General features: G+C 38.8%; 1 protein-coding gene across 1 annotated transcript in view; it reads right to left on the minus strand.

Annotated features, from left to right (window-relative positions):
* Positions 1–795: 795 nt before the first annotated feature.
* Positions 796–25576, minus strand: part of LOC125237520 (hexokinase-2-like) — a 51450-nt gene continuing 26669 nt past the window's right edge. The window contains 12 exon segments of the mRNA XM_048144641.1: positions 796–1243; positions 2038–2168; positions 3075–3226; positions 3525–3662; positions 4148–4186; positions 4486–4661; positions 5272–5402; positions 5405–5491; positions 6232–6338; positions 8337–8448; positions 8636–8789; positions 25100–25286. Coding sequence (XP_048000598.1) covers positions 1154–1243; positions 2038–2168; positions 3075–3226; positions 3525–3662; positions 4148–4186; positions 4486–4661; positions 5272–5402; positions 5405–5491; positions 6232–6338; positions 8337–8448; positions 8636–8789; positions 25100–25273 — 1491 coding nt within the window. The 5' untranslated portion in view covers positions 25274–25286 and the 3' untranslated portion in view covers positions 796–1153.

Below are 25576 nucleotides of genomic sequence, written 5' to 3' on the forward strand. Positions count from 1 at the left end.
TTCTTTCATATGTGTAATTTATTTCGGTTTTAAAATGTACTGACATTGACTGAACTAGCATGACAAATACGAACGTTTCCGGAAAAATACTTAGGAAGCCCTTTTCGCACTACATCTACTACAACGTATGTTACTATAGAAAAATCTGTAAAAATATAAATGATTTGACAATGACAGCAGATCTATTGGCGCCATCTAGCGTAATTAAAAGTCAGTCGGCCTCGTCATTATGCAGATATATACGGTTGTCATGGTAATAGGGTAGTATAGAGTGGCTACAGTACAGTCGACGTTAAAATATGTTTGTACACTTTTGATGCTTTTGTCCTTTGGCATTTGGATAAAAAGTATCTCTAGAACCGGTTATTAGATTCTCTTTCTTGACGAGCAAACAATACAAAATCCTATTATATTTTATAGCACAAAGTCAAACTTTGAAGGTTTCTGAAAAATAATAGTAATAACCCCTAAAATTCAGTCTCGCGTGCATATGATCTCTCCGTCCTCTGTTATAGGTTAAATCCTGACCACAAATATACTATGTAGGTATAACTACATCCGTCCCTTGCGGAATTTCATTAGGACTATTTGTCATACTTTACTGAATTGTCACCCCATATCATCAGAATAACAGCGCCCTCTAGACAATAATCTGTGTGACTGTGTGGTGACGGGTTAAGAATTTCACCACCCCCTTTCTTCCCGTGGGTGTCGTAGAAGGCGACTATGGGATATGGGTTAAATTGTGGCGTAGGCGAGAGGCTGGCAACCTGTCACTGCAATGTCACAGTTTCGTTTTCTTTCAACCCCTTATTTGCCAAGAGTGGCACTGAAGCTTTAGTAGTTTCATGTGTTCTGCCTACCCCTTTATGGGATACAGGCGTGATTGTATGTATGTATGTTATATACATTTCTGGTCAGGATTTACATACAAATTCAAACGAACACTGACATCGGAACGTTATCTACGGGCAAGCAGGAGCAAAACGCACGATAGGTATTAGAATGTCTTTTAGATGTCGAATGACGTCACTGTAGGTTCGATAGCCTGTGTGAGTGAGACAGCGGTATACCGCCATCCCGCTCGCACTGTAGGTTCGATAGCCTGTGTAAATGAGACAGATGTATACCGCCGTCCCGCTAGCACCGTAGCCTAGTTGTCTTGCGCAGAGATGCGTGCAGCAATGGCCGCGGTCAGCGCGGACCCTTTCCCGCTACCGTCCTCGGCGCCCATTAGAGAGAACTGCAACAATTATAGACACCATTTTACCTAAAGAAATTAAATTATATCCTCCTAAAGGGTCTCCCCAAACATATCGACGTTGAATCGGCTTTCGTTGACCAAAAATCGTTCGTATTACGGCCACACCTCGGACACTAATAGCGATGAAATATATGAAAGAGGCCCCTTTCAACAAACACTTATTTACCGTGGGTGTTACAGACAGCCCCCTCTGCAGAGCGTGCCCGGAGGCAGAAGAAACAGCCGCTCACGTCATTCTCGAATGCCCAGGGGTGGCAGACTACCGGGCACAACACCTCGGGTCGCCGGGGTGTCTCCCAGAAGTCGTCGGCAACATAAAGGGTCTGCTAGGCTTTCTGGTGGAGCTGGGTTGGCAGGATTAGTGCGGCAACCCATCACGCAAAATAGGCGCAAATTATAACGTCGAGTTGCGGAAACCGAGCCCGCGTTTACCTATAACCTATACATATGTGAAAGAGGCGCGTTCCTAGCACACATTCTAAGCTCGTGTAGGTGAACGCGTACTATGCTTATATGAGTGAAAGAAATATGACAGGTCAACTATTCGCGTTTTTGACAGATGGTAACTGTGAGGTAACCGAGAGGGGGTGCACGGCACTTTCAGCGGGGAGCGGCAGTGGCCATACTGTACGATAGTACTCTTTATTATACTGTGGTACAACGCCTAGCCATTAAATAACGAGCGATGTTTGTTCGACTACAGCCGATTTTGCGTCGATTTTGCCAAGAGTGGTATGTACTATAATTTCATCAGTTTGATGTGCTCTGCCTACCTCATAAGGCTGCAGCAACGCGATGTATTTCTCCATGAGCCCGCGGATCCGCGGATGTCTCTTGAACACGGACCCGTCTACCGCCACCACCACGTGGGGCCGCGCCATACGCTGCACCAGAACTGCTACACCTGCAAATTATAAATATACATTAAATAAACAAATTAAATCAAGTATAAACTGAAATAAATGTCATATACAAAGAAAAAATGACCAAGGCCTCCAAGTGTCCAAAGCTGGATTCGAACCAGCGTCCTCCGTTATCGCGACGGATGCCTAAACCACTCGGCCATTCGGTCACGGTGGCTTTTACTTCTTTTAATTCGATAATTTTTTCTTTGTATATGACATTTATTTCAGTTTATAGTTAAAATAGTAGTGTGGCTACTAAAAATACAAATTAAATAATTTTCTATGATGATAATTTAATTTGTTCTAAGAATAAATCAAGTATTATTACATTTATTACTGTACTGTTAATTGATTGAAAAAAATCTAACAGTGCGAATAGTAGGCATTCTGTACGTACTGCAAAGTATGACTACGCCGACTTCGACATAAAGCTAACGCCGTATTAGTTCAACTAGTTACAAGTATAAATACTACTCACAGGCAGACTGCGCGGCTGTTAGAACACTCTAGTGATCACAACACGTCGCCACCGTCCTGTGACTAAAGCCGGTTAGGTTCAATAGTTATAGTAACATATCGTAAGTACTCACAGACAGGCAAGCCGTTGCCGTAACGCCGTCGCCGCGTTCAATTAGTTAAACTACTCACAAACAGACACAAGTAGTGCAGCACGGTTAGAGCACATCCTAACGATGTGTTCGACTACAAGGTCCACGCCGACGCTAATTCAGATTTACCGCCGTCGCCGTTCAATTAGTTAAACTACTCACAAACTGAGACCAGTTGTGCAGCCCGGTTAGAGCACATCCTAGCGGCGTGTTGGGCTACAAGAGCGTCGGCATCCGTCCACGCCGCCGCCGTTTCAGATCTAACGCCGTCGCCGTTCAATTAGTTAAACTACTCACAAACTGAGACCAGTTGTGCAGCTCGGTTAGAGCACATCCTAGCGGCGTGTTGGGCTACAAGAGCGTCGGCGTCCGTCCACGCCGCCGCCGTTTCGGGGCACGCCGATCGTAACGCCGCCAGCGTCCGAGTTGTGGAACCGTTCTCGTTTTCCCTGTGGAAATAAAAGTTTCGATGAGTTAGTACAAAAATAAAACTTCAACAGACAAAACGATAGGATGGCGCTTTCTTTTTTTAATATTTTTACAAATACATGGAGGTCGAATTCCGTGTAGGGTTAAATGCCAGTGCTCTAACACAGAATAAAAGTACAAGTGTCTGAATGTGAAAGCAGAAAGTTGAGATCCGTGTAGGGTCGCAGTTCTTCTAAACCTGCACCATGCTGTTCCAGCTAGGAGGGGATAGTGTGAAAACGCTGTTAGTTGGTACTGCAGTATGCTGGTGGTACTCACTCCTCGAACAGGCTGACGTGGAGCGAGGAGATGGAGCCGGGCGGGGGGGCGGCGGGGAGCAGCCCCGCGCCCGCCAGCCGCGCCAGCGCCGCGCGCAGCAGGTCGCCCAGGTATTTACCGCCGATGTACTTCTCGAACCTGGAACGACGACAGATGACTCATTAATACTCTAATACTGCAAATTAACGATATCAATTTTATCATAATTTATAACTTAACGATTACTGGATTGGAATTACTCCAAGACCCATAGGATCCAGTTTTTATTGCAGAAATCACGAAGAGTCTGACATAACTGTTGACCGTTGAAGCGTTCGTTAAATTTTATTGTATGGGAAGTTCCATAGTCGTCTGCTGCGTGACGATGATGTGTCTGTCAAATGTGGTTGATGCAACTAGCCCTATGCAACGCACACAGTTTGTATTTTCTTTTTCTTTTCTCTTTTTTGTTATTGTTGTTTTTTTTTTACTGTCTCAATTGTATTTTACTGTTCTGTCTCTTTTTTATGTTGCGCCTAATTTGTGTGTTTTAAATTGTGTATTGTATTGTGTGTGTTTGCAGTCTGCCAAATAAATGACTTATCTATCTATCTATCTATCTACCCTAATACATATATACTCACGTAAAAGATCGCACCAGCAGCAAACGCGCATCCACTTCTCTGTCTAAGTTTGTTCTTAAGAAATCGAGACAGTCGTTCTCTCTAAACGCGCCCCACTCTATATTTATCCACGCACCATGTAACACCAATTAAAGAATACTCACATAAAAGATCCCACCAGCAGCGAACGCACATCCACCTCTCTGTCCAAGTCTGTCCTGAAGAAATTGAGACACCCGTTGTCTCCAAACGCCCCCCACTCGATATCCACGCAGACGGCGCACCCTAACCCAATACACACCGCCATTCCAAAGATATACTCACGTGAAAGATCCGACCAGCAGCGACCTCGCATCCACTCTCTATCCAAGTCCGTCCTCAAGAAGTCCAAACAGCCGTTGTCTCCAAACGCCCCCCACTCGATATCGACGCAGACGGCGCAGCCGCGCCCGCGCCGCGCCGCCTCCCAGTGCGTCACCGCCGACGCCGACTCCATGTAGCAGCCATTTGACCCCGTGCCCATTATCACGCCGATCTGGACAAAAACACATTTTGACATGATTTCATTTCATAATATGGAGAAGTGTATCATCTTGGGGCGAATGAATGGTAAACGCGCTTGGGGTGGGGCTCGTAAGAGATGGTCAAACTGTGTGAAGAAGTCGACTGGCGGCAGCCTATATCGTGCAGTCCACATGGCTTATGACCGCGTTCAATGGAGACACGCTACTTGTGGTCACGATCCTCAGCATTGAGGGAACGAGGAATAAGAAGATTTCATGCAATTTCGCTGGAGAGGAATTAAAAAACACAATTTAAGATAAATAAAATGAAAGTAGGAATGAAAGGATAATAGGGTCGTCCACTGATAGAACTTGATCAAACCTGGAGCTTAATACAGCAAAAATTCCAAATACGAACTAGTGAAGTAGGTAGCTATGTAAAGTTGTTCAAATAAAAATATTTTGGAACAGAAGTGCTCAAATACCCAAAAAAATGCATTTTTTTTTAACTCCAAAAATATTTGGGAACTATTCTGCATACCTGGGTATCAAAAGACATCTGTTACTATTTCTGACTTCCACTCGCGGCGTGTGACAGTATGCTGTAGTGAGGGTTGAACATTTGAAGCTTGAGCTACTGACCTCCACTCTTCTATCCTGCTGAGCTCCAGCTACCAGTGTCCCAGTGGTATCATTCAGCAGCACCCTCACTGTGACCTTGAGCTTCCTATCATGGAGGCAGCGCTGCAGCAAAGCCGCCACGTCGACGCCCCCATGCCGCCGCACTTGAAGCTCTTCGTCCAGGTGATCAGCTCGCCCGACGAGATGGAGTGCTGCTTCATTGGGAATGAGAAGGTGAAACCTGGAACGGTGTATAAACATGACGCATTATCATTTGTATCAGGGTACCCAAGAAACCCAGTTTTTCTTACGCGAAGAGGTTAAGTTTTAACTGGTTTTAAGGTTTGAACTGTGATCACTGATCACTCAGAGAGTATATCTGAACGTCATCGTCAATTACACCCGCTTTACAGAACTGACTTCCTTCGAAAGCGGTTAACCCAAGGTAGGCATTAAAGTGAGAGCTGTAACATTAAAATGTAGCTTTCCATTTCTAAGGGTAAGTATTTCTGATTCATCAACAGTCGAAAGACAATTTTTTGTTAGATCAGATGAAAACATCCTCATTACATTTGATGGAAAGCCACATGTTAAAAGATAAGTAGCACAGCAAAATCTTTAAAAATGGTCCTTAGAACCGTATTCGTCGAGACCCAACTAGCAGTCTTTTGAAACAGTTTTCGTCTGGTTGAAAGACTGCCAGGGCACAGGCTAACCTGCAGTTACTCCGTACAGCATAAAGTTAATAGTTGCTATAGTTTGTTTAATTTTTCCTATTTTTTCGATAATTTCTTTTTTAAAGGTTAAATCACGAACGGAAATGAGGGTGAAACGCCGGAGTGGGTTTAGTGGGTAGGGCCATTCCCCCTTCTCGCCAGGAGAAGGGAAAGCATACACAGCGAGCGCAACTGCATTCCCACTCCGTAAAAAAAAAAAGGTTAAATATTTATGTAGATGCTCAGGATAGAGTGAACCACGAACCTAGTGACATCTCCTGGTCCTCCATGCCCTCAGACCGCACGAAGTCCTGGACGCAGTCAGCGAGGAAGTTGAACAAGTCTTCGCCGGGGCCCAGCCGGAGCTCGTCACTGGAACACAAATTGTAATAGTTTAGATATAATATTGAATAGATAATATTTTGATTTATTTTTATGTCCAATTATGTATAATCCTTACGTTACGGTAAATAAATACGAGTATACCTACGTGTAATAAGGAAGGTTTCATTTGAAATTTCAACAACAGTTATTTGTTTTACAAGTTGTTGTTTAACCGCACGTGCCAAAATTGATACCCGAGCAAGCGAAAGATGTAAGTGGAATCTTGAGCGTTGCGAGGGTTTCAAGGCACGAAGGTTAAACAAACTTTGCCACCGAGTGAAACACAAAATTTTTCACCACACCAACACGAACAAAATACTAACTGTAAAACATCAAACTAAATCAAATTCAACAATTTATCCAATAATTATGATATATATATAGGTAAATTCTACCAGTCAAATTAAGACATCAAGTTAAAATGTATATGAAATTACTTTGCACTCTTGGGGATAAAATGCAATTTTGCTATCTGTTTTCGAATAGCAAAGTAAGCCTTTAACAGTTGGTGTGGTGAAAACATATTATCGGGTCTGTGTTTATGAATTGCAAATCTCAATTTCTGAGAAACTTTACAAGTCATTAAAGGAATTTTATCTGGATAATTTCTTTCTCCATCCAAACAAATCCACATCCAAAGGTTAACTGGAAGAGATCCATCAAAGGGATAAGTTTGCCTTTGTACTTCACATCTCAATGTATGCTTTTTTTAATGTGTTTTGTACAATAAAGAGTTACTACTACTACTACTACTACAAACATAATTTTATTCTTTTTTGACTAGCTAGTGATGATGAAGTAGGCCAATTTAATGAAGAATAATAATTCAGATGTGACTCGTTCTAATTAGCACAGACCAAATCAGACTTCTCTCATTTAACCTCCAGCAGCGGATTAATTATACCAATTAAAGCAACATTCCACATGCGAGGGCCAATTTACGATACTGTTACTTTGAAAATGGTGTATCATATTGCACATCAGTAAGGCAAAAGTATCAGTCCTCGACAGTAGACCACCATCTAATCATAAAATAAGTAGACTGCCACCTTCCAATCTCAGGGTTACCATGACGTGCTAAAGCCGTTCAGTTTAGGTTGAGAGAGGGACGGAGCTATGTAACTGCTATAGCTGTACCCCTTTCTTAGTAACCCCCCTGGTCATTGTTGAGCATTTCTTTTTTTTTTGCCACTTTTATGAAGTGTGATATTTAAAAAAAAATGCTATTTCTACTCAGAATTACTAGCTTTTTCAATCCTAGTAGTTAAAAAAATTGTCCCATACGATTTTTTCTTATTTTGTTACCATTTTCCGTACACGTTGTATGGGGTAACAAAAGAGGATAGTAACAAAAATGTATGGAAATTCTGGGACACTTTTTGTCTCCCAGTGAGATTGAAAGTACTCGTGATTCTGAGTACAATTGACCTAAAATTCCCTAAAACAATCAAAATTTTATTAAAGGCAAAAAAAAAGAAATGTTCTGTTAATAAATATGACAGAAGGGTGTCTTCTTTTGGGCATTACCGTGTTGAGCACTGGTACAGTAAGCTGCAAAAGTACATGGCGAATTTATCATTGAATTCATTCATAATTTCTCCGTGCAACGTACATTTACCAGCAAAATGTACAAACGCTTTACAAAACTCAAGTCCAATCCTGTATGGAGTATTGCAGCCACCTGTGGGACGGCTCAGCTAAATACCAACCCGCTGTTTTGGATACAGTGGAGCGCAGAGCCAAGGATGATTGGTGACAAGAAACTAACGGCTAAGCCTAGGCTAGTCTTTAGCCCATCGCCGGAAAGTCGCGTCAGTCTTTGGCCCATCGCCGGTCACCAGCCTGTCGGTATTTTCTGTGGCCTATCGACGGTAAGTCACCAGTCTGTCGCTATTTTGTTTGGCCCATCCTCGGTAAGTCGAAAGTCTGTTGGTGTTTTACAAGTTGTACTTCGAGGAGTGTGAAAAAAGCCAAAGGTTTGCTCACCTGATGTGGTATTGTTTAACGTCCTCTCGCACCATCAGACCCTTCCGCAGTTCCACCAGCAGGATCCTGAAGTTAGTGCCGCCGAGGTCCAGCGCAAGGAACACGCCTTCCTCTGAAACACCATACTCAATGGTTAGTATTCATCCTCTTTATTACTCCTTCCTATACAAAATGTACTGAAGGGAAGTTTTTTAAATTAGTTCAGTGTCTAACGACTCAGGTCGCTTCTGTGTGGGTCACGGCTCAGGTGGATGAAATAGAGAAGACTGCGGGTAGTGCAGGTTATGCAACACACATACCTGTGCCATCAGGGAGTTCAGGAACATATGTGTTCTCCATCTGTAGTGAAGAGGGCTGTTGCCTAAGCCCCCTGGTGAGTTCTCGCTCGAACACGTTGGCTACGCGCCGCAAGGTGGCGCCACACAGGTTCAACTCTGACAGGCATGACTCCACCTGCAAATAAACAAACACACATTAATTCTTGTTCATATTTACACACCTACATACATACAATCACGCCTGTATCCCATAAAGGAGTAGGCAGAGGACGTGAAACTAGGTACTCAAGTTTCAGTGCCACTCTTGGCAAATAAGGGGTTGAAAGTAAACGAAACTGTGACATTGCAGTGTCAGGTTGCCAGCCTCTCGCCTATGCCATAATTTATACCATTTCCTGTTTATCATCAAAGTTACGAAATGAAATAATCCAAAATAAAAACTGGGGCGCCGCTTACGGGAAAGTGGCCTTGACCCGCGCTCAGAATCATTCTTTTTGCAAAGGCTGTCCATTGCTATTCAACGCGGCTAACGCGGCGAGTGTAATGGGCACCTTTGCACCAGAAGTTGCGCAGGGAGGCCTCTTCCAGTAGGTTTTTATTTATTTATTTATTTATACAAGGAATTCCAACAGCTATGAATGATACAATATACATTTAGAATAGCAATACAGAGCCAATTATAGGAACTCACAAATAGATAAATAGATTTTTTTAATACTAGATGTAATTTTTTTAGTTTAAGAATTATTTAGGTTTTTAATTTAGTTTTATTTGTATGCTAAGTTGTACCCATTTTATACGTAAAATTAAATAAATAAGTTTTACCTATAAATAAATATCAAACACAGACGTCCGGAACACTTATTAACTCAGTCTTTCTCCACACTGGTATCGTATTCGTATTTAATAAACGCACAATGAAACAACTCAGTAGTATGTACATACTGAAAAAAATTGTTTGAATCATTAATTTTGATAACTATCTCTTACAATTGGGTCACCGTTGGAACCTACTAATGTAATGAATTAACACCTGTGTAACACGGTTGAACAATAAAGAATAGAATAGAATAGAATAGAATAAACATTTATTCGTGTACACAGACAAGACAAAGAACACATAATAACAACAAGACAGAAAGTAATGAAGTGCCACGAAATGGCCTCATCTCAGCGTGTTGCTGGTGACTTCCAGCGCTGATCTTCCGATGAGACCATCAAGTGAGAAAGATTCACGGAGGGTAACAGACAGAAGAAATGCAAAACATATGTGATACAAGAAAAATGGACTACAGTTAAAAAGAATAAAATTGAAAACATTACAAGAAAAATAACAACAGGCTGTGATATAAGAAAGATCTAAGTATACAAAAGAATAATAACAAACAGAACAGGACAGAACACATTAAATTAATAAAAAGAAAAAAGGAAAGATCTATCTATCTATCTATCTATCTATTGTTTTATTATATAATATGTTTTTGGCGCCGAAAATACGCGTGCTAGTAGTACTTGATATACTCATTAAATATGGTAAGTATGGATGATCATCGATCACAGATAATCAAACGCGCAATAGGGTGGGAATTCTGTACAGACCTCTTTTTTATCGATTGATAAGTTTACTCGATTAAAAGATAAATGTTATCCACGAGGCGGTGATGGATGATCATCGATCACAGATAATCGAGTTGGTCTTACAAACTAATTATGAACAATTAAAGGCTATTGCCAACTGCGGGTATCGATAACTTTAAAGGAAGTTTAGAACGAGACAGTGACATTATTTTTACCACATCTACTGATAAAAGGCCTTAAGAACTTAAAAATGCTGATGCTTTAAAAACGGATGAAAAAAGGGTGCATAGTTTTAATAATTTCATACTTTTAACTTGATGTTCTAAGCTGGCATAAATCATAGATGTTTTGAAAATGTTTGTGATTCACTTGGTGGCAAAGTTTATTTAACCTAACATGCCTTGACACACTCGCAACGCTCAAGATTCCATTTCTAGTCATCACTAATCACTTCGCTCGTGGTTCACTATTGGAATCTCTCGCTTGCTCTTGTATCAATATTGTCAAAATTATAAGTTAAACAGCGACTTTTTGGAACAAATAACTATTATAAATAAATACTTCATAAGCAAGATGAAGCATTTTTTAATAGTGTAAATGAACAAGTTTTATCCGTGAAGGAAAATCTATTTCTATTCGAAAACAGATAGCAGAATTGCATTTTATCCACAAGAGCGCAAAGTAATTTCATACAAAATTAACTTGATATCTTGAGCTGGCTGGTACAATTTACCTATAAATGATGATTTTTGAATCATTATATTGAGTAAATTGATAGATTTGATTTCGTTTGATGTTTTATGGTCAGTATTTTGTTCGTGTTGGTGGGGTAAAAAAATTGTGTTTCACTCGGCGGCAAAATTTGTTTAACATTCGTAAGTCCGTTTTCACATTATCCGATCCGATATCGGATGTCGGAAGGACTTCAATGGAAAAAATCCAAGATGGCGCCTGTAATGTACGGGATATCGGTCCTAAATCCGATATCGGATCGGATAATGTGAAAACGCACTAACGCTCGAGATCTTTTTGAACCACTCGCTACAGTCGCTACGCTCGCGGTTTAATAATGGAATCATTCGCTTGCTCGGATATCAACCCCCTTGTAAAACAAAAACTATTCTTACCTATCCGGGAAACATAAAATAATGTCACCCGTATGCCTACAAGTGTTTGTCAAAATAGTTATTTGTTATACAAGGGGGCAAAGTTGTATTTTAACGCCGAGTGTGGAATTGAAAAACGAGCAAGTGAAAGGATTCTATAGTTGAACCACGAGCGAAGCGAGTGGTTCGAGAATAGAATCCTGAACTTGCGAGTTTTTTAACACACGAGAAGTAAAATACATTTGTACCCGAGTGTAACACAAAACTTTTCCCCTCACTATAGCGAGGAAACTAAAACGCAAATAAAACCGGCCAAGAGCGTGTCGGGCCACGCTCAGTGTAGGGTTCCGTAGTTTTTCGTATTTTTCTCAAAAACTACTGAACCTATCAAGTTCAAAACAATTTTCCTAGAAAGTATTTATAAAGTTCTACTTTTGTGATTTTTTTCATATTTTTTAAACATATGGTTCAAAAGTTAGAGGGGGGGGGACGCACTTTTTTTTCCTTTAGGAGCGATTATTTCCGAAAATATTAATATTATCAAAAAACGGTCTTAGTAAACCCTTATTCATTTTTAAATAACTATCCAACAATATATCACACGTTGGGGTTGGAATGAAACAAAATATCAGCCCCCACTTTACATGTAGGGGGGGTACCCTAATAAAACATTTTTTTTCCATTTTTTATTTTTGCACTTTGTTGGCGTGATTGATATACGTATTGGTACCAAATTTCAGCTTTCTAGTGCTTACGGTTACTGAGATTATCCGCGGACGGACGGACGGACGGACGGACGGACGGACGGACAGACAGACATGGCGAAACTATAAGGGTTCCTAGTTGACTACGGAACCCTAAAAATGCGTTTATCACTGCTTCCACTAGTTCCACAGGTGGTAAATCATCTTCATTACTAGATTCACCTACTTCTATCAATTTTAAACCAGTTAATTTGACTTTATTCAAGGTCAAATTACTTTACCTACTAGTGGATAAAATGCGTTTTTACCCGCTGGTATTAAAGGACAAAACACGTATTTCCGAGCTAGTGAGGGGAAAACAATCATATTTATTCGTTATATTTTAACCACCTCCACGTTCACGGTTCAAGGGTAACACCATATATTAGAGGTACAGCTGTGTTTACTATGTGTGCGCGTGTGTCTGCGTACTCATGTGTACGCAACACGCGTGTATGTTTGTATGTGTGCGTGCGATAGCATCTGCGAAAGCCTCCAACTGCTAACAAGCGAACAGACGTAATGAGGAACACACGCCAATTCCAACTCGCACTGACCTCAGAATAGTCTGAATTATTTCGTCTCCAGTGCCTATGCATTCTATGGTAGAAAAATCAAAACAGCAAGATGAGACTTAGCCTCCGATAGATGTCGCTATACGCCGCCCTAGGGCGTTTAGGAATTGACGGAAGGCATGGAAAAATTCACACGCATCCATCAGGCCTCCGTGGTTAAGTAGGCCATTCTCATTTTGTCAATAAGCAAACATTATTCAAATATCATTCTGACTTCCACATGCGTTCGAATCGACCTGCTTGTCTGCTCCAATTTGCTTCCAATCAAGTCTGAATTTGATCGAACACTAATATATTCGTATAATAACTAACGTACAGCGGATTTGCGTTCATTGACGGTCGGTAGCCAATGTTTAGGGATGTTTACATTTTGGGACACTTAATACACTTATACATGTAATATTTTACAATCGTAGATATTTATATCTTGTAATTGTCGAGTTTACAATCGCGACTGCCTGCAATTAATAATCGTTCTCATTGATTTCAAACGATAAACAAGAGTTTCAACAAACGATTACTTTTTCTATTGTATTCATTTCTCTGTTTTGGAACCCAACGGTAGCTGTAGATAAGACGTCTTTGCTTTTAGAGTGTGTATGCCGAAAATTGGCATACGTCTGACGAATTTTCTCTTTAACTAATAAACCTGATAAATGAGGATTTTCTGAATCGTTTTTCCGCAAAGCGGCGATACTGAGGCGCCCAGCCTTTCTGACAGCAAACTTCAAAATCCACCAATCAAATGTCGATTTAATATGATTGGTGGATTTTGATGTTTCCTGTCAGAAAGACCTGGCGCCAAAGTATCGCCAAAAAAAGCTTTTCAGAAAAACGTCATTGTTTTGTTTTGTATTCTACTATCGTATTCATACGTTCTACTAGGTTCTACTGAGGTATATTCTCTCGCGCCTATTCTTCAACTTTTCCTCCTTTCTCCACTGAAATGTGTTGTCATATAATTTTTAATTGCCTTTGAACTCTGAGGCCCCCTCTATCTTTACTAGCAAGGCCCCGATAACCCGAGACTGCGAGTGTTTTGATACAAACTGCCACTTATTAGCGACGTGGAGATAAAATACTAATTTATCACTTGTACACTTTCCTCATCACGCATTTTTGTGACCTCTCGTCTCGAAAGTCGAGATTATGCCAGCTTATACTCCATTACAAATACGAAAGGCCCGATAGTACTTGAAACATAACAAAAGGGCTTATACACCGTGTTTTTTTTGTTTTCCGTTAAATGCGACATGTCGTTAGGTTCGTTATCAGGAAGCAGCCTGTATATCACTTTTAGTTATGTTTGCAAAAATAGTTTTTTCATCGTTTTCATATGTACATAATAAATGAATAGTGTGAGAGACCCTTAAGAATAATATTCAAGTTAGTGTCAAGTGATTGACGGCACATGTCAAAACAAATAACATTGGGATTGGAAAGTGGTAAAGGCTGTCACACACGTGTTCAGTAATTATTTTTATTTTTTAATAACTCGATAACCGTAAGAGTTAAGACGCTAGTTTCTTAGAGAAATTAATTGTATTTGATCTAAAGAATCATCCCTTAAAGTTAACGAAATTCAATACCAACAGGGTGTATTTTTTTCTTTTGTTACCTAATTTGGAGTACTTCAAATTAGCAGGCGTCGTTGCAAACTGCATACCATTAAAGTGACAGTGCGTGTGCAAGTTTCTAATGGGGTGGCAACGCGCATGTGACACTCTTTGAGTTGCAGGCATTCATAGGTTACGGTGACCGCTTTCCATCAGGCGGACCGTACGCTTGTTTGCCACCGACGTAGTTTAAAAAAATCCGGAAAAGTAGCCGAATGGCATTTCTGCAACGCGAAACGAAAACGAAACGCCGCGAAAGGTAGCCTGGCTCTGTCACACCAATAAGCAAGAGCGATAGAGATAGATATCTACGAGTTTCGTTTCGTGAGCGTTTGTGTATTCGGTTACGTACGAGGTATCTTTTGTTTTCATTGTTATTAATCCTATTGTTACCGCCTAATGACTGTCTCAAATGCTATGCCATGATTTTGCTTCAAAAAAAAAACGTCAAAAGAATGTAAAATTGATAGTTTTAGTCGGTGAAATACTACACTTTCCGTTATCCAATAGATTTATTTAATTCAAGTTCCAGTTAGAGCATCTTATTATCTTGATTTTTATAAGACTGGATTTTTGAAAACTAACTCACTAAATTAATTATGAATTTTTCTCTAATGCACGTTTAGAAAAACGCACGTATAGAGCTGAATCAGTCGATCTTATTTGTAAAATTTGGACAATTTTGAATATTAAAACGGGTAAATTTATAATTCGTATATCCTGTTCCACAATCATTTCAGACTAGATTTTTATTTTAAGTTTTTGAAAAAGAGTAAACTAGCCTAAGGCGAATTCAATTTTTTTCAGAAATTACCTAAAATTAAGTGACAATTTCTTTGAAAATCTACATCACATCGAAGTAAGTTTTGTACTAAATTAATCTGCAACGTTTACTTAAATTGCTGTTATGCCTTAGTGATTATAAATTGCTATTATTGATTTTTGCCAATTTTTTGAAAACGAGCCTTCACCGGTACAATTATTACCACTTTTGGACATTTTCTCATATTTTGTTAGATCAAGTAGAAAAAGTCCTATAATGTGATATATTTTTATAAACTACTCGCAAAGCCCTTTAATTTGATACCACACATGGTATGATCAAGCGCTCGGTTGCGATTTCACTATTTTTAACACGAAAGCCCTCTTAAGTAATCGATACTTTTTGTTGAAACTAAGGAATTCTGATATTAAATAATCCACGCATTCGCAGGAGATAATTTATGCTCCAGAGTCCAGACACGCGATAATATATCGATAGATAGTTAATCGGTTTGTTTGTGGGCTTGATACAACGATAAAGCAAGAACGTAACATACCTAAAGTTGTGACCATACTAAGTTAACAGCGATTTGGATGCCCCCGCCTGTACAAGGGTTAAGTACAGTCGACGTCATCTAATATTGTACCTTGTCCGCTCTGACGAATCTGATGATGGCGACTGTACCTAAATGTGTACTGTACCAAGGTGCTAGACGTGGGTTTCGTCATTACCAAACTAAAATGGAGTTGGGCGGGACATGTTGCTAGGCAGAGTGATGGCAGATGAACTAAAATGTAAACGGAATGGTGGCCGCTCACAGATATAAGAAGCGCTTGGCATCCGTTAGCTCGTTGGGTGGACGAACATCCAGAAAATTGCGGGTCACAACTGGATGAGACTAGCTCAGGACCGGGACAAGTGGCGTACTAGAAGAGAGGCCTTAAAGGGCTGATATGATGATGATGATGATGATGATGATATACCTAAATGTCATAATTGCATACATGTTTGAAGTTTTAAATAACATTTAAAACGGCGGGCTCTCAAAATCGCAACGAATTTAGTTTGGAATGACTATAGTCTACTTTCGATATCCGATTGACGTTATTACATTTTAAATCGGTCCGAACGTCAATGAAGCCTATTCTGCCGGCGTAGCAGAAATGACAATCATGTCATGCGCGGATCCAGGGTCATGGGGGCCATACCAATAGACCACGTGACCCCCCCCCCCCCCATGGCCTTTACCACCTGGATCCGCGATTGAATCATTGACGCTAGACGACGAAACGCAGTCTGTCTCTGTCTCGCCAATATGGAAGAGCGATAAAGGTAGCTTAGCTACGACAACGATATTATCGTGTGCGTGCATTTGGCTACGTAGCCAGAACAGTTTTACGCTATATATCGATTACTTTCATGATTTTCACACGTTTGTGCGTAAGTTCTGGGGTCGGAAAACGGTTTATACTACAGTATATAGGTACCATAAAGAAATAGTACATTACGATACAAGTGCGTTTAAGGAAGTTCGAAACGAGTGGCGATAAATTAAAACACGACCGGAGGAGTGGGTGTTACGGAGGGAGTGTTATAAATCGACACGAGTTACGAATTTCCTTTTCGCACGTGTATCGTACGACGTTTTTCAGTACAGATGGCCCTCCGAAGTTGCGACCTGACAAATAATGAACCACTTCTCGCACTAGTGCGTAAAAAAAACACCATCTGTACTGAAAATTATGTTATGATACAAACACATATTTTAAAAAACAAGCTTTAAGCATAAAGTTAAAATTTGCATGATTGCACTTATACATTTTTGAATGAACAAAAGAGCCATTACCAGTTGGTGTGGTAAAAAATAAGTAGTTAATTATCTATAGAGTCTTATCGTCTATCGCCCGTCTAGTTTAATAATTAAAAGATAAAGAGACCAATTTAAATACTTTCCAGAACTTGCTAGCAATGTCCAAGCAAGCACAATTATCATAAATCATTTTAATTAGTGATGGGTCATTACCGGTAATATTACTAAAACGAGTATTTTACCAGTAATGTTACTAGTAATATTACCACTTAGCGGTAATTTAGAGAAATATAGACATAAAAATAGATAAAAAATATTTCTTTTGTGTTTATTTATACAAAGGAGACATGTTGCACTGTATTATAACAAAAAATAATACCTACCTAACGTCATTTAGTAAACTACCAATATTACCAGTAATATTCCCAATACTACCGAGTATTTTACCAATCTTACTGGTAATATTTCTATAGTAGTATGATATGAAAGTTGCAATTAATCATAATTTTAAGGAATAATATGGCGAAAATATAACAAAAAATTGTTAAATCAGTTTTAATTTGTTGTATTAGGGTTCCGTACCTCAAAATGGAAAAACAGAACCCTTATAGGATCACCGTCCGTCTGTCACAGACACAGCCAATTTTCTCCGAAACTACGGATTCGAATAACTTGAAATTTGATAGACGTATGTAACCTTATGACCCAAAAACGGACATGTAAATTACATTAATACATTTCTATCATAAGGGGTCACTTTAGGTAATGTAAAAATTAAATGACACATATGTCACAGTTACTTTGATCAAACATATAAATTACCATCTTCGAAAAATCAACTTTATGTAAGATTATCTCAATATTTATCACAAAAAGAGATCAAATTATCAGCCTCAATAAGTACCTTGACATAATACACAATATTCAACTTTGTGTAAGCATGGTCAATATTACCCCATGCAGGCAAAGACACCCCACAAATTAAATAATTAGTAATAAAATGCCCAGTTTGAATTTTAACACGAAACTCAATACAATGATATACCTAAAATATTTCTAGCAAGCTAATATTCACTGTGAACCTTTTACATTAATACACACTAAGTTAGTTTAGAACTTATTTGAACATGATAAATAGCGATAAACTATACTTATATTTTGACACGTGATTTGCACTGCCCACGTCTATACATTTTCGCTGCGTTATCTAGAGCAACTAATGGAAGTAACTATCGATAGTGCCAACGCCGTTAAAAAAATGGACAGATGCGTTGGGACATGTAGAATTTTGCATTAAAAAACGAAGTTTTTATCAATGTAACCCCAAGTATCATAGTAACCCCAGTTTACGGTAATTAGCTAATTACGTTTATATCGTCGAGTAAGTACATAACCAATTTCCGTCCCATATCAATACTTCCTGTACTAAGTAAAGTCTTTGAGAAGCTAATGTTAAATGATCTACTGGGACACTTCAACAGACATAGATTACTTACAAGCAAACAGTTCGGTTTCACAAGGGGCCGTTCCACGACCGATGCTGCTTCGGTACTCATTAAACATATATATAATTTTTGGGAAAATTCTTGTGATGCAATTGGCATATTTTGTGATCTTTCAAAAGCCTTTGATTGTGTGGATCATGGAACGCTCATTTTGAAATTAGAACACTATGGTTTGTCTATAAATGCCCTAAACTTTATGTCTTCTTACCTTAGCAATAGAACACAAACAGTAGTTGTTAACAAAACTCGCTCTAGCGGGACTGTAGTCCAATTAGGAGTGCCACAAGGCTCAATTTTAGGTCCATTCCTGTTTTTGGTTTATATAAATGATTTGCCATGTATAGTGAAAAACTTTTGTGAAATAGTACTTTTTGCTGATGATACATCACTGCTTTTTAATGTTGACCGAAAATCTACGGATTACAATGTAATTAATAGCACGTTAGCTGATGTACTGCAGTGGTTTACTGTCAACAATTTACTTCTTAATTCTAAGAAAACCAAATGTATTCGATTTTCTCTGCCGAATGTTAAACCAATCGATACAAAAATACTTTTGAATGATGAATGCTTAGAGATGGTAGATACAACACTGTTTCTTGGTTTAACATTGGACAAAAATCTACAATGGAGTCCTCATATAAAGAAACTAGCAAGCAAATTAAGTTCAGCCGCATACGCCGTTAGGAGAATCAGGCAACTGACTAATGTTGAGACAGCTCGCCTAGTGTATCATAGTTATTTTCACAGTGTAATGTCATACGGTATTCTGGTTTGGGGCAAAGCAGCTGACATACAGACTATCTTTGTATTACAAAAGAGAGCCATTCGTTCTATTTACAACTTAGGAACACGTGAATCAGTAAGAGAACTCTTCAAAGAAATTAATATCTTAACTGTAACTTCCCAATACATTTATGATAGTATAATTTATGTTGTTAAGAATTTAGACTGTTTCACTAAGAATTCTGATATCCATAATTATAACACTAGAAACAAAAATAAGCTTGCCATAAAGAAGTTTCGTGTCCGTAAAGTACAGAAGTCATTTGTTGGGCAATGCATTCATTTTTATAATAAGTTACCTGACACTGCTTTGAGATTACCCCTCCCAGCTCTTAAGAACTACTTAAAAAAATCATTGATGTTAAAGGCTTATTACAGAGTCGAGGACTATTTGACAGACAAACATGCATGGCCCGAACCAGAAACTACAAAAAACGAATAGCAATTAAAATAATTGTATTATGTATAGAGGACACAGTTCAGATAAGAAAGCACATCAAATATTTTATATTTTATGTTGTGTAGGTAAATTACATATTTAATGATATTGAGATTCATATTATCTTTTTCTTCTATGACAATTTGATATGTTTTCTCTGAAGAAGAACGACGTATTATTAAGCAATAATATAATTTATTGAAATTGATTTCCATAGAGTACCTAGTCTGTTCATATTCTTTGATGAATACTTTTGCATGTTAAATTGTATGTTGTTATTTAATGCATGTTAATTATAAGATGTAATGTTTTGAAAAGAAGTTGCCCGCCGAGTTTCTTGCCGGTCCCATAGTGGATACCCCCCTCCCAACTGAGGGGGGACTGAAATCTTCTCGAGGCTGAGGCGTAGGGTTAGAGCCGGCGTAGCTTTATTTGACGTTCATATGCGCATTGTAATATGCCTACTTGAAAAATAAATATTTCATTTTCATTCATTTTCATTTTCATTTTCATTTTCATTTTCATTTCATTTTCATTTCATTTCATTCATTTTCATTTTCATTACAATTTTTGTCAAAATAAAAAAATTTGGGTAGGTTCCACTCTAACCAAAGCTGTCAATTTCCTACTATTTAGCCTGATGTGTGCAAAGTTAAAAGTTTAATAAAATAGTTTTTATATTTTATGGAACAGGGACAAAATATTCAAATATTAGATATATCTGCTACATGATACCACAAAATTATACGAAGTATATTTGCAGTTGGTGACAATGTAGGAAAGGAATGTTTCCAGTAAGACTGGTAATTTACTCTGTATTTTTGGGAATATTACTAGTAAGATTGGTAATTTACTCCCCGAGGCACTCTACGGGTTTTTTTAAGTTTTATGGTGGCGACTTAGTAATACATAATTAAAAAAATAACCATCGCGTCTCATAAAAATCGCAAATTTTGTATATTACCGGGTTTTGGTAATATTACCGGTAAGATTGGTATTTTACTGGTAATATTCCCAAATGGAAAAATACTGATAACGAGTATTTTACCGACGACTCATCACTAATTTTAATATTGTGACTATTAAAATAAAATCCTTCCCCTTTCCCTTTTTTCTCAACAAAATTTCTAGTTATTTTCTTTGATAATAGGGATTTGATTTCCGGGCATTTTTAATTAATGCATTTTTGGCAATATCTAAAAATAATCCCGACTGAATTTGTTACTTTAAATCTTACGTTATTAGAGAACAACATAAACACATTACAGTAATACATTAAAAAAACATGTCGTATTATGTCAATTTATACCATTACCACTACCTACTTAGGTACTTAAAATGTTAGTTACATGGGCCTGAACAAGGACACCCTATGTTTCAGAATGCGAGAGTGAGCGCCTTGTGTACGCGCCTGGGGTCACAGGTCAGTTGTGGGTCAGTGTCGCCACTATCGTGGGTCACTTGCGCACGCGGCGCACCACGAGTTGAAGCTATTAAAGCTACCATGAGTGCAGAATACGTTACTCGATAGCGTGGCAAATGTCATTTTAGCCGTAGGGTGCTGTTTACTTTCTCCGTACTTAAAGCCTAACCAGAAATATATGACTACTAGCTTTTGCCCGCGGCTTCGCTCGCGTTAGAAAGAGACAAAAAGTACCCTATGTCACTCTCCATCCTTTCAACTATCTCCACCTAAAAAGTCACGTCAATTCGTCGCTCCGTTTTGCCGTGAAAGACGGACAAACAAACAGACAAACACACTTTTCCATTTATAATATTAGTATGGATTGTCAAGAGGGCGAGGGCGAGTAGAGTTCATAAATATGAATACATTTCTTTGCCTTAACTGAGCATTTCTTTTTTTTGCCAATATTTTTTTTTTATTGTTTTAGGGAATTTTAGGTCAATTGTAGAATCACGAGTACTTTCAATCTCACTGGGAGACAAAAAGTGTCCCAGAATTTCCATACTTTTTGTTACTTTCCTCTTTTGTTACCCCATACAACATGAACAGAAAATGGTAACAAAATAAGAAAAAATCGTAAGGGACAATTTTTTTAACTACTAGGATTGAAAAGGCTAGTAATTCTGAGTAGAAATAGTATATTTTTTTTCAAAAATATCACACTTCATAAAAATGGCAAAAAAAAAAGAAATGCTCAACTCTATGCAATAAGGTGAAAAAATGTACACATATTTATGAACTCGACTGTATGAAGAAAATAGTTGTAATGAAATTCCGCAAAATGACGCGTAGTCATATATTTCTAGTTAGGCTTTAGGCCGTTTTCACATTATCCGATCCGATATCGGATCGGGTAATGTGAAAACGGCCTACAGTTAATGGCGACATTGTCGACCTATCGTCTTAGCTATCGAAAGATTCGAAAGTGAAACGAAAGGGAATCAATGTTATCTCATCAGCTCATCACATACAATTGATACAACATACTTATACATTTTCCGTGACGCTACGAGTAACGTACCTACTAAAACGTATGCAAATAAAGACCTATGTTTCTTTTAATTTGATTTCCGCAATGGGTTCATGCGGTGTATCATTCAAATTGCACTCAATCACTCAATCCTGTATCATTAGGAATCGCAACATTCGCGACACGGCCATCCCAACAGGTAACTTGTCCTCGCGCCCGCATTTTTCAACTTTTCCTTTTTAAACTTGCAAATACATTCAATTACCAGCTTGTTTGTGTACACTATCACCGCCATAAAATCGACAAGAGTCACGGAAACTGCCACCACGACTATTTCACCATTTCAAATCGTAAAAGGACGTAAGTGCCTATAAACGCTTGTATAAATCCCGACGTTTTAGTTTAAATCTATGGAGTCCCATATCTTTATAGTTGAGATTAGCAACACTTGTTTAGCGTCATATCTCCGGATTATTAATATTAAACGGTTGTTAAACGATACGATTGCTGCATGTGAGGGCTTTATTTAATTGCAGTTTCTTGTGTAAATAGTGCATTATATGGAACCATAAAAGGTTATCTGAAGATGAATAGAAATGCATAAGGATGTGCAGCAAATCGTTTTATGAGTATAAACTATTATTCCAATCTCTTCTAATCTAATCTTCATACATTACCCATTTTATAGTCAAAGATTTTTTTTATTAAATTGAGAATGATTGAAATCTAATGTGGTGTAATGGCTCAGGCACCTGCCGCGAGAGCAGAGCATTCCAAACTTAAGTTTTCACATTATCCGATCCGATATCGGAAGGATTTAAGAGGCAAAAATCAAAGTAGACGGCTTAGATGTACGGGTTATCGGTCCTACATCAGATATCGGATCGGATAATGTGAATACGCAGGCAACAGGAGATCATGGCATGGTTACTTACCTGCTTCTAATCTTGAAAAAATCTGGCCAATTGTTTGATATCGTATCGATGTTGGTTGATTTTTAAGAATGCGACGAGTTTGCGGCGGGCTGTCCATAACACTACCACATACTCGTATAGATCTCAATCGCAGATGACAGCTGACCGCAATCGCTCATCAGAGTAATTAAACCAATCTCCAACGGCCAAATATGTACAGTCTATGCCGGTAGAAAATTTATAAGTAATCGGATGCATCTTAGTGCGTTTTTACATTATCCGATCCGATATCGGATGTAGGACCGATATCCCATAAATTTAAGCCGCCATCTTTGATTTTTACTATTGAAATCCTTCCGACATCCGATATCGGATCGGATAATGTGAAAACGCACTAGGGTCACCCCTTAATAGAGTGGTACTATTCAGATCGACTCCTTTTTCGAACTGTCAAAACGATTTGTTGCTATGGAATTAAGAAATACAATGCAATAGCGTCTCTGCAGTAACTGTCGAGTTACTCTTTACAGCTCTTCACAATTTATAAAATAGAAATTGTACCTGTCCAAAACGAAGCTGTCCACATTTTTCTATTAATCTTCTGTAGCTTTATTTCATGCTTTCCGTGAAATAGTTTATTTTAAATGCAGACAAAAACATGCTCATGTTTTACTTCCCCTCATGAAAAGACGCGGAAGGTTCGGGGTCAGACTTTGATAGCCACACGACCTCGCGACTTGTCATTACAACATCTACACATCTATACATCCATGAATTTACGATATATCAAGTAAAGTAATTCCAAAATTGATAAAATATTACGTTTACTTATGTCGGATATCTTGGGACCATTTTTTTCAAAGTTGTCCACCCCACATTTTTTGGATTGGTAATTTTTAATTACTTTCCACTCAGAATTACGAGTTCTTTCAATCCTAATAGGAGAAAAAAAGTGTCCTAAGGTTTTGTATCCATTCCGTTACCATTCTTCATACATTTTGTATTGCGGTAACGGAATGGAAGGTTTGAAAAATGTATGGAAATTTTGGCACTTTTTTTTCTCCTATCAGGATCGAAACACCTCGCGATTCTGAGTATGAATCGCGTAAAAAATACCCATGTTACAAAAAAAGTAGGGTGGACAACTTAAAAATTACCCCTTTACAGTGTAACAAAAAATCACAAATTTTACCTACCTACGTAGATTACGTTCATGTTGTTTAAAGTTAATACATATTGCAAAAAAAATGCATGAAGTCAACGGCGCCACTGATAACTCTCCCCATTAATTAAGAGTTTCGCTCAGGTATCGTGATAGTCACTAGATAGCGCCACTTGTGTAGCCACACTGTTGCCTGACCTCTGGCCGTTACGCATTCGTTAAATAAAATAGTTGTTTGTTAGAGTTTTGAATGATTCACGGTTATTTTCATTAGACTTATATTTCAACAAAAATCAAAAAGGTAATCACGGTCTATATCCCGGTCAATATAAGTCTAGTTGTTTGTTGCCTAATTACGTCGGATGATAACAAATTGGAGACATTCAGTCTAGTATTTCAATAAATTTGTATTTCAATAAGTCTAGTATTCGCTAGGCGCACGACGGTGCATCCCTAATTTTGATAACTATGTAAGTAACTATTTTGGCTCAGTGATCCAAAGTGAATCTAGGCCTCGGAAACGAGAGATCGCCACCTGTCCCGATCCTGCGCCTCTTGCCAGTCAGTGACTTGAAGCCGACGCAGATCCGCCACCACACTGTCCTCCCAGTGATACCTGGGTCGACCCGCCGGTCGAGTAATTTTAATTTTGTTAGCTTTTCTATTATAAGTAGAAGCCTTATAGAATCAATTTAAAAGTGGAAATGTCCGCCTTGGGTGAGACTTGAACTCACGTTCTCTGGACCGATAGGTACTCCAGCGTTCTGCCAACTGATCAACCAAGCCACCGAAATTTTCCACCACTTAGGTCCAATGGGACCCATAGTGACATCTACCGTAAGAGTATTCTTAAACGGCAACCGGAGATCCAAGTCACATTGTAAATTCACCGGTTACTCCAGCGTTCTACCAACTAAGCCACCAAGACTTCAGCCAAGCCTTTAACGTGAACCACTTTACAATAAGAATCGATACACGTGTTTTTTTGACAAAAAAGGCAGAAAAAAACAGTAAAACACCATTTTGACAGCCAAAACAAAATAAAACACCTACTTTTAAAGCCCTCGCCCCATCACCCAGCCTCAGTGGTGGCGGCAGGAACTGTCTGGCCCACTCAGCATCTTCAGCGTGACCGTTGGTCCCATTTGTCCCGTTGGTCCCGTTGGTCCTGTGGTCCCCGTTCATCTTGGCGTGTCCGTTGACGCGCCCGTTCAACGCCGTTGACATACCGGGATCAACTCTGGAAATTAAATAAGAAAAGGTTATAAACATATGTAGTTGCGAGAAATGGGCTACCAAAGCGACATTATTATTATAGTGGATACCCCCCTCCCAACTGAGAGGGGGACTGAAATCTTCTCGAGGCTGAGGCGTAGGGTTAGAGCCGGCGTAGCTTTCGTCAAATAAAGCTACGCCGGCTCTAACCCTACGCCTCAGCCTCGAATATCGAATATCGATATGAATGCGCATTGTAATATGCCTACTTGGAAAATAAATATTTCATTTTCATTTTTTTTTTCATTTTCATTT

The sequence above is a fragment of the Leguminivora glycinivorella genome, chromosome 21 (genome assembly GCF_023078275.1).
Source record: "Leguminivora glycinivorella isolate SPB_JAAS2020 chromosome 21, LegGlyc_1.1, whole genome shotgun sequence".
NCBI lineage: Eukaryota > Metazoa > Arthropoda > Insecta > Lepidoptera > Tortricidae > Leguminivora > Leguminivora glycinivorella.